General features: G+C 45.5%; 2 protein-coding genes across 2 annotated transcripts; both read left to right on the forward strand.

Moving 5' to 3' along the window:
* The first annotated feature begins 10,397 nt into the window (after positions 1-10,397).
* On the forward strand, positions 10,398-11,096 carry LOC109766996 (flowering-promoting factor 1-like protein 5). Its single transcript, XM_020325749.4, has one exon. It carries the CDS (start codon positions 10,510-10,512, stop codon positions 10,843-10,845), a length of 336 nt encoding a protein of 111 aa, XP_020181338.1. The 5' UTR covers positions 10,398-10,509; the 3' UTR covers positions 10,846-11,096.
* Positions 11,097-11,958: 862 nt separating this feature from the next.
* Positions 11,959-13,530, forward strand: LOC109766997 (flowering-promoting factor 1-like protein 5). The gene has a single exon (XM_040386311.2). It carries the CDS (start codon positions 12,761-12,763, stop codon positions 13,070-13,072), a length of 312 nt encoding a protein of 103 aa, XP_040242245.1. The 5' UTR covers positions 11,959-12,760; the 3' UTR covers positions 13,073-13,530.
* The last annotated feature ends 437 nt before the right edge of the window (positions 13,531-13,967 follow it).

Below are 13,967 nucleotides of genomic sequence, written 5' to 3' on the forward strand. Positions count from 1 at the left end.
GAGAACTATGTAGACATGACCGAGACACCTCTCTGGTCAATAACCAATAGCGGGACCTGGATGCCCATATTGGCTCCTACATATTCTACGAAGATCTTTATCGGTCAGACCGCATAACAACATACGTTGTTCCCTTTGTCATCGGTATGTTACTTGCCCGAGATTCGATCGTTGGTATCTCAATACCTAGTTCAATATCGTTACCTGCAAGTCTCTTTACTCGTTCCGTAATACATCATCCCGCAACTAACTCATTAGTTGCAATGCTTGCAAGGCTTATAGTGACGTGCGTTACCGAGTGGGCCCAGAGATACCTCTCCGACAATCGGAGTGACAAATCCTAATCTCGAAATACGCCAACCCAACAAGTACCTTTGGAGACACCTGTAGAGCACCTTTATAATCACCCAGTTACGCTGTGATGTTTGGTAGCACACAAAGTGTTCCTCCGGTAAACGGGAGTTGCATAATCTCATAGTCATAGGAACATGTATAAGTCATGAAGAAAGCATTAGCAGAATACTAAACGATCGAGTGCTAAGCTAATGGAATGGGTCAAGTCAATCACATCATTCTCCTAATGATGTGATCACATTAATCAAATGACAACTCATGTCAATGGCTAGGAAACATAACCATCTTTGATCAACGAGCTAGTCAAGTAGAGGCATACTAGTGACACTCTGTTTGTCTATGTATTCACACAAGTATTATGTTTCCGGTTAATACAATTCTAGCATGAATAATAAACATTTATCATGATATAAGGAAATAAATAATAACTTCATTATTGCCTCTAGGGCATATTTCCTTCACCCCTGTCGTTGCTATGCATCTCCTAGATAGATCTTGCATGATCGTAGGAATTTTTTTGAAATTGCATGCTACGTTCCCCAACATGTATGTCATCATAAGATGACTTATACTCCATCCTTCCCAGAATAAGTTTCATGGGTTTAGTTCAGATTTGGACTTATTTGAACTAAGACCACGCCACTTATTTTGGGATGGAGGGAGTACATCTTTTGGACATATGTCCCAATAAATCTCCATACAATTAATGCATGAGACATCACCAAGATACTTATAAATAACGATTACCTAGGGGTCTTGCTAATCGAGGCTAAGATCGCTCAAAGTCAATTATATCACGGCAAGACCAAGTCAGCAAAATATAAGCCCTTGTTAATTATTATGATCCTCAAATCAACAAGGATTTTTTTTAATAAAGGTGAGCCAGTTAAAGAGGAGGAATGTTGAAAGAAGCCCACAAAGAGCTCTAAGGTACCAGAAGAGAAGCCCACCAAGGTGGAGGGATGAGAGGGGTTGGTTCATGGAAAGGCTATGGAATCCACCTCTCTCCCTCCTCCTAGTCCACGATGGACTAGTGGAGTCATAGACCAAAGATTACCTAGTTACCCTTCCACCTACTTACTTTAGAGGAATCATTGGTATTTGTCAACTTGTAGTTGTCCAAGGGAGGGTGATACAAAACCAACCTCCTTTGTCCAGGAAAACAGTTTATGGGTTCCTACTCGTGTACACTTAGAGCATCTACAATCGGACTCCTCAAACCCTCCCTATACGTCTGGTGAAACGGCTTGGTCACTGCCTAGTCAAGAAATTTCCACCCAACTGCCCCCCTCAAAACACCCCATATACATCTGAGTTGTCCACCCCCCCCCCCCCAAACCCAGCCCATATGTGGGAAGGATACGCGGATGTACGCGTGCGGTATGTAAGATCTAGCCCATGCTGGCCCACCCAAACCTACAAATATGCATCCCTATCGGCATTCTGGACCTAAGCCTAGCCACTCGACTCCACTTCAAGTCCACTCCGCTCCGCCCCCAGCTCCTCTCCGACGATCCCCAATCTACTCTGGCATGGCGACAGTGGATCCGAGTCCAGCAACTCCAGATCCATCAACTGGGACATCTTCCCATATGTGGACAAGGAGGAGTTAGCCCTCCGGCTAGCTCTCAGCCGGGTCCCGAGAGGAAACCCGAGCTCCACCGTCGGAGTCTCACCGGTGGGAATCAATCGCGTCAACGCAAGTTGGGCTTGGATCCGGCAATGTTGGCGGCTCGAGGCGTGTGAGCACGGCAAAACAAGAGGCATCGAGCATCGGTTGGAGGTACTACCACGCCCAACCAGGTGGCCCCGGGCTGGCAGCGCAACCCCTACGATGGAGCCTAGTCACCACGAAGTCGGGCTCTGAGTCCGAGGTCAACGCCGCCTGACCACATGACCATGAATGTGCCGAGGAGGGGCATGCCCGATGTGCGAGGGAGAAGTTGTGCCACGCCACGGAGACCGAGTCGCATGCCGCGTCGGACAAGCCCGCAGAGGACAAGACCGAGCATAACTTTCATGCCCGCATCCAGGCAAAGCGGAAAGCCCGGATGGCAAATGCCCTCACAATGGAGAAACCCAGACAACCCGTGCCCTCGCCGGACTGCCCACCAAAGAGGTGGAGGAGGAGGCCAGTGACATATCTGACAGCTCAAGCAGTAAGCATAACAAGCATGACCCATATTGCGTCTTCGACTGCTACTTTCGTGACGAAGACGACAATGGCAAGGGTGGTAATGAGTGAACTTCCTCCATAGCCATATTTCATAGCTAGTAGAACATGCCAATTTTTGTCTGTCTAATGTCATGTATGAACTCCCCTATGCTATGTGTGTTGATCTAGATGAACTACATGTGTTATTTTTAACGTTGTATGAGATTGTACAGATTTAAGGATTCGCTAATGAGAGAGAAGGTTATGGACGCGGACATTTGAGAGATGACCAGACATTGTTCGTGGTCGCGGCCGCATATATGGGGGCCGGTTTTGTGAATTGTGGTTATAGATGCTCTTAGCATACAATGATTAATTGTACATGTAATAAAGGAAAGAGACTCTCTCCACCATCATGTCTACTTCTTCGTGAATCCTATATCCTATATACTTAAATAGTTTATCCTCGTTATCTTAGTTATATTAACATGCAGCCTATCCAACTAATCACATATGTCTCGTACATGCCACCTCCCAACCAGTGGTGGATTTAGAATTTGACAATGTGGGGGTAATCATGAACAACATTCCAATTACTACACTACATCCAAATTAGTATGATGTTCAAACCTTGCACTAGTAAAAGAAAATTTGTAAATTGTTTGTGGGGGGCATGGCCCTCACGACCCCACCCCTAGATTCGCCACAACTCCCAACTAAATGCACATGCAAGCCATTCACATCATCAAGCACATGCAACTAATCAACTTTCCACTTTGTACCACATGCACACCTTCTACATCATCTGGTGCCCATGCAACCATTCAACTTTAGACTTTCCACGTCATTATTTTTATTTTTATTTTTCCAAAAAAATAATAATTGAAATTGAATGTCATAGGACAATATAACATGCATCGACCCTCCATTTAACTCTAGGTTGAATGTGGTGCAACACTATTCTCATATATTTTAATTTTATTTTTGAAAAGTTCATTGGTAAAAAAATCAGTAGCAACGCATAGGGAGTTATCTAGTTCCACTAAAATTTCAACAATCAATGGAAAATCTGGTGAAAAGGATGGCAAGTGGGAAGGAACAAGAAGAAATCTTCATTACAATACCCCCCCCCTCACAAAGCGATTAGGGTGAAGCTCTCCTCCTCTGGATATTCGTCGACAAGCCCGTGGATTCGCTTCCTCTCTACCTAGTGCTCCGGCTACTAATGATGGGTTGGGGAACCTGGTGCCTTGATTTCGACACTAGTGCAGAACCAGGCTTTAGTCCCGGTTCGTAATGGCCTTTAGTGTCGATTCCGTAACCGGCACTAAAGGGTGGGGACTAAAGGTCCCCCCCCTTTAGTACCGGTTCAGAACGAACCGGCGCTAACGTGCCACCACGTGGCGCGAGGCAGGCCCGGGTGCGTGTAGGACATTAGTACCGGTTGGTAACACCAACCGGTACTAAATATTTGGGGGTGTTTTGGTTTTATTTTTTATTTTTCCTTTAATTTTGTGTGTTCAATTTAATTTAGTGATTGTTTTACATTATAATGAGTTGTTAAATCATTAGGTGAAAGTAATCTGCGGTACTTTCACCTAATGATTTAACATATATAAGTAATATGGATAGCATATATACTTGATCACTTAGCTAGGATCCATCCAGTTGAAACTAATTTGCGGTTTCTTTCATAAAAGATATAATAACTCATATCATCATCATATTAATATAAAAACTCTCGCATCATATCATCACCAACAACAGTGTACTAGCTAGCTAAAAATCATCATAGTCGTCATTACCACTATTTAATCATCATAGTCATTACCGCTATCTAATCACCACCAACACTAGCTTAAAGAAGAAACATTCACTTGTACCAGAAGCAAAGATATCATCGAGTTCAACATGGTCATGATATTATAAGCGTTCATAACACCATAAAAGCAAATCACTCTTTGAGATTAAGTTCAGGACGAAAAACACGGACATGAGAGGACAAGTACTAAGAGCATGAACTAGCTAAATCACTCCTGCTGCTCTCTCTCTCTCAGGTAAAATAGCATAGAACATGTATAGCTCTCCTGATTCATCATATTGGAGCATGCAGATAAACCTGTCTCCTAATCGTGGGCTGCGCTTCTGCTTGCTGGTTGCTGCCCCCTAGTACTTCTCTGCGATCGTTAACAATTTTGCTCCAATCTTTCACTATCAAGCATTCCTCGCTTTTAGAAATCCTGAATGCACTCATGTGCAATGTAGGATATCTTGGCCGTAAGCTAACCATTGACATGCGACCTTTAGTCTCGATCCACTCAGGCACAACTGTCATCGGGAGTCCCTGTTGAAGAACATCGTATAGTAATTAATATACTTAGCAATGAAAGTTTAGCTTGAAAAAATAACGTATGCAAAAGATGCACTGAGGACAAATAGTAAAAATCTTACCATCTTTCCTAAATAGATGTGACCGTAGTTCAATACGATCACTATTGGTCGCACGTTTTGAGTACTAAGATTTTCAAATTCAGGAAAATAATTTGTCTTGACAGCATCAAGATCCTCAAGCCATGAAACATAATGACTTATCTCCTCGTAGTTTAGTTCAGCCCCAGGACAGTGGACGGTCCTGTCTACCAAGCGCCGGACATGTTTGCTTGAATGCAAATAAGCTGTCCATAGAAATTAGTTGTCAACTATTTTTGAATAAACAATATCGAAGACATAAATATGGTTGAGAAACTCACATAATGGTAGAGCTGGAGGCGTCTGCACATCGACCCAGATGTCTCTATTACCTTCAATATCATCTTCCGGACGAATATCAAAGGTGATAACCATATCAGGCTCAAATGCATAAGCCTTGCATAGTGCTTGCCAAGTTTTGCATTCAAAATAGGTGTATGTGTCTGCATTGTATAATTTGACGTTGAAAGTATAACCATGCTCGGTCTTCAGGTAAACTCTCTTTACCTACATAGTTCCCATAGCACTGAAACCTATCTTATCCAAGACAAAAATTCTTGCATGGCAGGGGATGCGCTAGTAGAATAGTGAAAATTTAAAATTATAAGTTGAAGCAAATGAAGCATAAGTCATGCTTAATTACGAAAAAAGACTTGTCGTTGTGACTTACTGTATCCACTTCGAAGGTCTCATCCAGCTTGATGCTGAAGCGCCTATCATCAACAAGGAAATTTCTATCGCACAGGCCGCGCTGGTCTTCACAGTATTCGCACATAATGAAATCTTTTTTGTCGTCAGACGACATTTCCTATGTTCATATAGGTGAAACATTAAACACTTACTAGTTCTATTAATTCAACTACTTTTATTAAGTCAACTAGTTCTATTAATTCAACTAATTCAACTAAGCATTTACTAAAAATAAACTAGTTCTATTAATTTTCTTACTAAAATAAAGTAGCTAGTTCTATATAGTAATATTTTAATTAGATCATCAAATCTCAGATACCTAAATTTTCTTACTAAAAATAAACTAGTTCTATTAATTCAACTAAGAATTTACTAAAAATAAAGTAGTTATATTAATTCAACTAATTAATTCAACTAAGAATTTACTAAAAATAAACTAGTTCTATTAATTTTCTTACTAAAATATATAAAGTAGCTATATATATTAATATTTTAATTAGATCATCAAATCTCATATACCTAAATTTTCTTACTAAAAATAAACTAGTTCTATTAATTCAACTAGTTCAACTAAGCATTTACTAAAAATAAACTAGTTATATTAATTCAACTAGTTCAAATCTCATATACCTAATTCATCTAACATGAACATTCTAACATTCTTATCTACGTAATTCATCTAATTATATCATCTAATTAACAATTTGACATGCATTAGTCTAAACAACAGAAAACAGAAAATAAGTAAAAAAATATGTGTGTGTGTGTCTCTGTGTGTGTGTGTGCAGTGTGTGTGTGTGTGTGTGTGTGTATGTGTGTGTGTACGTGTACGAGAGCGAGGGGCGGCGGCGTACGGGCGGCGGTGCGAGACGGCGACGCGACGGGGACGGCGCGACGGGCGGCGGGCCGGGGGCGACGGCGTGAGACGGCGACGTACGGGGCGGCGGCGCGAGACGACGACGTACGGCTGGGGCGGCGGCGCGAGACGGCGACGACGGGCGGCGGGGGCGGCGAGGAGCGCGAGATGGGCGATGGCGCGGCGGCGTCGCGCGAAGCAGTTGAAGAAGTGGGGAGAGAAACTAAATTTTTCGTAAGTGCTATATATATATGAGGAGCCTTTAGTACCGGTTGGAGCCACCAACCGGTACTAAAGGCCAATTTTGGCCAGGCCAAGCGGCGGGAAACGGACACCTTTAGTACCGGTTCGTGGCCCGAACCGGTGCTAAAGTCCATCCTTTAGTACCGGTTGGAGCCACAAACCGGTACTAAAGGTGCACGCTGCGGTGCACAAAGTTTTTTTTGCTGTTTAGTTTCTTTGTGAATATTTTTGCTTTAGATACAAAAAATTACAAACTTTCTATTAGTGCTAGTAGTTTTCAAATTTGAATAGTTTAAATTTTGTAGTGCCAAGTTTTAACATTTTCAGAGTTTATTTTGTAGAAAAAAGTCTGGAGTTCAAATAAGTTTAAAAAAATGAAGTGCCCGTGTAACAGACGAGTTCTCGTCCGAAACCCTGATACTCCGAAAGAGATTGTCCAGTTTGTACATGAAGTGCGTTCAGTTTTTGCCGTAACCCTCTCAACTCTTTTGCACATGCTATGTGGGTGAAATGATGATACCATGCCAAGTTTCAACATTTTCAGAGTTCATTTTGTAGTGATTTTCAATTTCACGGTCATTTAGCTCTCTAAACAAATCGATAAATGAATGAAAACAACAAATGATGTCAGAACGGGTTGAAAATTGATGACGTCGCTTTGAATGCTGCATACCGAATGCTAAAAAAGTCTGGAGTTCAAATAAGTTTTAAAAAATAAAGTGCCCATGTAACAGACGAGTTCTCGTCCGAAACCTTGATACTACGAAAGAGATTGTCCAGTTTGTACACGAAGTGCGTTCAGTTTTTGCCGTAACCCTCTCTACTCTTTTGCACATGCTATGTGGGTGAAAATGATGATACCACACCAAGTTTCAACATTTTCAGAGTTCATTTTGTAGTGATTTTCAATTTCACGGTCATTTAGCTCTCTAAACAAATCGGTAAATGAATGAAAACAACAAATGATGTCAGAACGGTTTGAAAATTGATGACGTCGCTTTCAATGCCGCATACCGAACGCAAAAAAGTCTGGAGTTCAAATAAGTTTAAAAAAATGAAGTGCCCGTGTAACAGACGAGTTCTCGTCCGAAACCCTGATACTCCGAAAGAGATTGTCCAGTTTGTACACGAAGTGCGTTCAGTTTTTGCCGTAATCCTCTCTACTCTTTTGTACATGCTATGTGGGTGAAATGATGATACCATGCCAAGTTTCAACATTTTCAGAGTTCATTTTGTAGTGATTTTCAATTTCACGGTCATTTAGCTCTCTAAACAAATCGGTAAATGAATGAAAACAACAAATGATGTCAGAATGGGTTGAAAATTGATGACGTCGCTTTGAATGCTGCATACCGAACACAAAAAAGTCTGGAGTTCAAATAAGTTTAAAAAAATGAAGTGCCCGTGTAACAGACGAGTTCTCGTCCGAAACCCTGATACTCCGAAAGAGATTGTCCAGTTTGTACACGAAGTGCGTCCAGTTTTTATTGTAACCCTCTCTACTCTTTTGCACATGCTATGTGGGTGAAATGATGATACCATGCCAAGTTTCAACATTTTCAGAGTTCATTTTGTAGTGATTTTCAATTTCACGGTCATTTAGCTCTCTAAACAAATCGAAAATGAATGAAAAACATCAAATGATGTCAGAACGTGATGAAAATTGATGACGTCGCTTTGAATGTTGCATACGGAACGCAAAAAAGTCTGAACAATCTGAATTGTCAACATGAGTGAGTGGAGAGAGTGAGGGCGTAAACATGTAAAAATATACATAAAAATACATTGATTATCAATGATCTTTTTTTGTACAATCTGAATTGTCAACATGAGTCCTCAACGGTTTACAAACCGGTGAAGACTCATATTGCGACTACAAATTCTACACATAGAGTTCAATGAAGACCAAGTGCTTGTGATAGTTTGAGAAGTAACATATTTAAGGTGGTAAAAATCCTGCTAGGGGAGCGAGGTGGGACTAAAAACAGCCTGCCACAACCTCTTTACTACCGGTTCATGCCACGAACCGGTACTAAAGGGGCTGGCCGGGCCCCAGCCTGACAACATCCAGCCACTGCTTCTTTAGTACCGGTTCGTGTCATAAACCGGTACTGAAGGTTGGCTCTGAACCGGTACTAAAGATCTCCTCCCGCCTAGCCGTTTGAACCGACACTAATAGACACATTAGTGCCGGCTCAAATTCAAACCGGGACTAATGTGTCTCACATTTGACCATTTTTCTACTAGTGCGATTAGTAGATATGTTAGGGTTTTAGTACTCGGAGGGGTGGTGCTCACGCGTATGGCCGCACTCCATCTCCGAGTCGGTCTTTCGAGCTCCGATACTTCTCAAGTTTGTCCATGAGGACTGATTAGATGGAGCTTTGTCGTAGATTCTTGTCAGCTCCTCTTGGCAGCAAGGTTAAGATTTCTTGTTGTACGTGTGCGAGAGCGAAAAATTGTGTGAGGTTCTTTAGATCGACTTAAGCGTTCAAGACGACAACAATGGCTTCGGGCGTTGTTCTTTAGGGGCACATGCACAAAGACTTTTCAGCTATCATTGGCAATGCCACACCGACTTCGATACGGGAGCGGCGACAACAATACTTCGGCGGCTCGTTTGGTGGTCCAGGGTCCTCGATGTAATCATTATTGTTGGGGTGCTTTGTACTACTTTATATCTTGATATTATGTCAACTGTACCTGATCTTTTCCGCATTCTTTTTCCCTCCTCACACACTACCTACTCCACTCACATCGTTGAGAGACCGACGCATGCATATTCGAGATAGGGCCTAGGTGGACGTATCACATGCGCGCGGTACTGTTGCCGCGCGCCATGGCAAAATTGACAAATTTAATCTATGAACGAAATCAAATCACAGAATGAACTGCTCGTCAAACTATTTCACGCGGCTGACCTTTTTGTGTGACGCCCGACACGAAGGCGCCACACTACACTGTGCAACGCCTCACAGATAGGCGCTACACGCCTGGCCAGCGTCGCATCCATATGATACAAAAATTACTAAGTCAGTGTGCAGCGCCTGAGAACTAGGCGCCACACTATACAGTGTAGCGCCTAGCTTCTAGGTGTTGCACTAGTGGTTGCTTCATTTTATAGTGCAACCACCAGTGCAGCGTCTGAGAGCTAGGCGTCACACTATACAGTGCAGCGCCTAGCTCTTAGGCTCTGCACAATGACTTAGCAATTTTTAGGCAGTATGAGGTGCAACGCTGGTCAGACGTGTAGCGCCTATCTGTGAGGCGTTGCACAGTGTAGTGTGGCGCCTTCGTGTCGGGCGTCACACAAAAAGGTCAGCCGCGTGAAATAGTTCCATGGGCAGTTCATTCTGTGATTTGATTTTGTCCACAGGTCAAATTTGTCAAATTTGCCTCGCGCCATCACCTCCATATCTTTTCCGAATGCATATCTCGGCCACCGGCCACCCCCTGCTCGAATTGGCAACTACGCGGTTGCGCCGGATTGGCCCCGGGGCCAAGTTGCAGCTAGCTAGCTAGCTAGCGTCCAATGGAGGCCCCGTGACCGTGTCGTGCACGCCCCCTGTACGTTCGTTAGCCCACGCTCATGATGATTGGCGTGCATTATTGATACGCAAGCCACCGGGCAACGTCGACGGCCACGGCAACGGCAACGGCGACGACGATATTATATTTAAACATGTGCCTCACGCACGCACCAACAGTTGCCACACTATAGAGCTAGCCAGAGAGACCGACCATGGCGGACGGAGGCGTGTGGGTGTTCCGGAAGGACGGGGTGATGGAGCTGGAGAGCGCGGCCGGGTCGACGTCGAGCCGGAGCGGGCCGGGGAACAAGGCGCTGGTGTACGTGCCGGCGAACGAGACGATGCGGTCGCTGCAGGCGCTGGAGCAGCGCCTCGGCGCGCACGGCTGGGAGCGCTACTACGAGAACCGCGACGTCGTGCAGCTCCACCGCCGCGACGGCAGCCTCGACCTCATCTCGCTCCCGCGGAACTTTGCGCAGCTCCGCTCCACCCACATGTACGACGTCGTCGTCAAGAACCGAGGCCACTTCAAGGTCGTCGACCTCTAACATCTGCTAGTAGTCTAGTACTAGTATACTCACGTACGCACCCACTGCTTTCCCGGTCAGTTAAGCTTGCAACCTTAAGCTCTGTGTGTATGTTAATTCACTATACGTCTGGTATATCGTTGTGAGTATACTAATAATATATTTCTTGTATGTGTATGGTATTTTCCGAGTTCGTGCCCGTCTCAAGTACTAGAGGTGACAAGCTATACTCGTGTTATTTTAAAAGAGACAAGCTACTCGTTTTGATTGAATCTCGATCGTTTTTTGCATGCTTGCTTATGTTAATTAAACGAGCAATGCTAGACATACATAAAATTTCTACGTAATTCATGTTACGGGCTGATGTGGAAAAACTTAATTGGCCCATGAGTGCCAGCTGGGCCCCACCCTGGTTGAAATCAGGGGCCGAGGAGAGAGTTTAGGAAAGGTTTCGTAATCGTTCGTACAGATTGTTTCATAGATGTTGGATTATTGTAATTTGTTTGGGGGCCCACTCCGCTTCGGCCTCCTCCGTCTCTATCTCCGCGTCGAGTTCGGCGAAGGGTGCATCGCACGCCGCCTACTTCTGTCGGAGGAACTATCGGTTGGCCTTCACTGGACTTACCGTCAGCGGCTGCGACGGATTTCACGGGCAATACAATAGAAGTCGACCAGCGCCTCCTCGGCCATGTCCACACCTGGCACTATGGCCGTGCCGGCAGCGAGTTGCTCTTCTGCACATCGGTGCTCGTCGAAGAGGCAGAGATTGTAGGCCTGGTTGGCATGTGCCTGTCGGAATATGGCCTACCGCTCCTCCAGCACCATTGTCCATGTGGTGGGCACAGGCCTCGCCGATGATGATACCACCATGCACTGATGAGAAGGGCGGCGTCGGCTCGTCCTCGGCCACGTCCTCAATTGGGACGTCCGTAGTGTCGGCCTCCGTCGGCCTGCCGACCTGCCAGCCGACTGCAATGGCGGCGATCTCCTTTTTCTGCTCGGATGATATGCTGTCCCAAACGGCTTTGGAGCTCGAGGAGGCCATGGTATTGCGGAGAGAAGGAAGGGAGGGGAGGATGATGGATGCGGCTATGGTCGGGCCTACGGTTTATATAGCGAGAAGATGGGAGGGCAATCGGTGACGTAATTAATGATGGGCGGCAGACAGACGGATGAATGGGTGGCACCGGCTTGCCGTTCCTCGGCAATCGCACGCATGTTAAATGTATGCAGGTGGACGGACGGGTTCTCGTTTGAACATGGGGCAACTGCATGCACCGGAAAACGACGCGGGCGATGCTCCCAATCGTCGCGATGTTTCAATGCCTGAGCGCTTTGAGAGGTCGCGTCGCTCTGAGCCGCCATTAATACGGCACTCGTGCTCCAGAGTGGTGCTGCTGACCTTTTCCGACGGGAACACGCGCGGGCGTGGGTGATTTTTTTTTAATTAGTCAGGGCAGTCAAAAATGAACGTGACAGTGATTCGACGGAACTGCGTTGGATGACAAAACACATTCAAATCGTGCGGTCCGGACGGTACGAGAGTCGGCGAAATGCCTTACGAATAGCATTGCTCCGGAGCAATGATGTGGTTGTCGACTCGTCGGCTTGTGGCGGAAGTTGGCACATAATTTGTACCGCGCTGCTCGAATTGGAAACTACAACGTTGCCCGGATTGGGCCCGGGCAAAGTTGCAGCTAGCTACTGTAGCTAGCTAGCTCTAGCGTCCACGTGAAGCCCTTCGGCCTCCTGTGCATACGCTGGCCCACGTTACTTACAGCGTTGCATTATTGGTACGTGCTCCGCCGTGCAACGGCAATGGTGACGACGGCGATTCTATATTTAGCCATGTGCCTCACGCAAGCACGCACGCACTCATCTGCAGGAGCCGCATGCGACGACGCTAGAGCTAGCCAGAAAGAGCGGTGCCACATCGATGGCGGCGGGCGGCGTGTGGGTGTTCCGGAAGGACGGGGTGATGGAGCTGGAGCGGGAGGCGTCGAGCCGGAAGGCGCTGGTGTACGTGCCGGCGAACGAGACGATGCGCTCCCTGCGGGCGCTGGAGCGGCGGCTGGGGTCGCTGGGATGGGAGCGCTACTACGAGGACCGCGCCGTCGTGCAGCTCCACCGCCGCGACGGCAGCCTCGACCTCATCTCGCTCCCGCGAGACTTCGCGCGGTTCCGCTCCGTCCACATGTACGACGTCGTCGTCAAGAACCGAGGCCACTTCAAGGTCGTCGACCTCTAAGCGTGCGTCTCGCTCTCGCCGGCCAGTCAAGCTTGCAAGGTGTGTGTTAAACACTGTACTACGTGTGATCGATCATTAGACATTTGCGTCTGTGTGTCATTTGTTGTACGTGTGATTGATCGTTGTGCGTGTGACACAAATGTATGCCTTGTACTGTTTGGCGTTTCCGTGTTCGTACGCCTAAGCTAATCGTGTGGCTTATGTGTGTCCCGTTTTTGTCTTTTCGCTAGCCACCGAATTAAGATTCCAGGATTGCCAGTGTGTGCTACTCCTATTGACTGGAGCTCCGTAAGAGTAGTACTAATATTCTTCATGCTCATAACAAGTTACACTGATTTTGACCTAATATCCAAGAAAATACAAAGTAACTTCCGTGACTAAGAATTACAATAAAATATCTTGAAACACCTTTCTTCGCGGTATCAATCTCTGCTCAAAGGAATACTCCAAAGATTTTGATAAAGAGGCTATAATTGGATTGGAGCAACAATGTTGTCACTCTTTCACCCGCACGAGCATTACCAATAATGGTTTTTGGAAGCGCCTTGAGTCGCCCATCCAAAAAGATGGGAAGCCTGGATCGATGAACGTACTTGGGCCGGGGATGATCCTCTAGAAGTGCAGGCCGTCGAATCACTATATGTTCACCATGGTGTCGATGAAAAATTCCACCTCCAGAAAGAATCAGACCAACATAAAAAAGCTTGACACAACAATATAAAATCATCAAATCCGAATAGTCGGATCTGCGAGGACAGAAAACTCTCTAACCTCATGGCACCGCCAAAAGAACGAGGAAAAATTTATTCTCACAAAATTATGATGATCACTAGACATCAACGAAGAACATAGATGTCTTGAAGATTTGAGGCTCCCCCACCTCTCAGCGCCAAGA

Source organism: Aegilops tauschii, chromosome 4 (assembly GCF_002575655.3).
Source record: "Aegilops tauschii subsp. strangulata cultivar AL8/78 chromosome 4, Aet v6.0, whole genome shotgun sequence".
NCBI lineage: Eukaryota > Viridiplantae > Streptophyta > Magnoliopsida > Poales > Poaceae > Aegilops > Aegilops tauschii.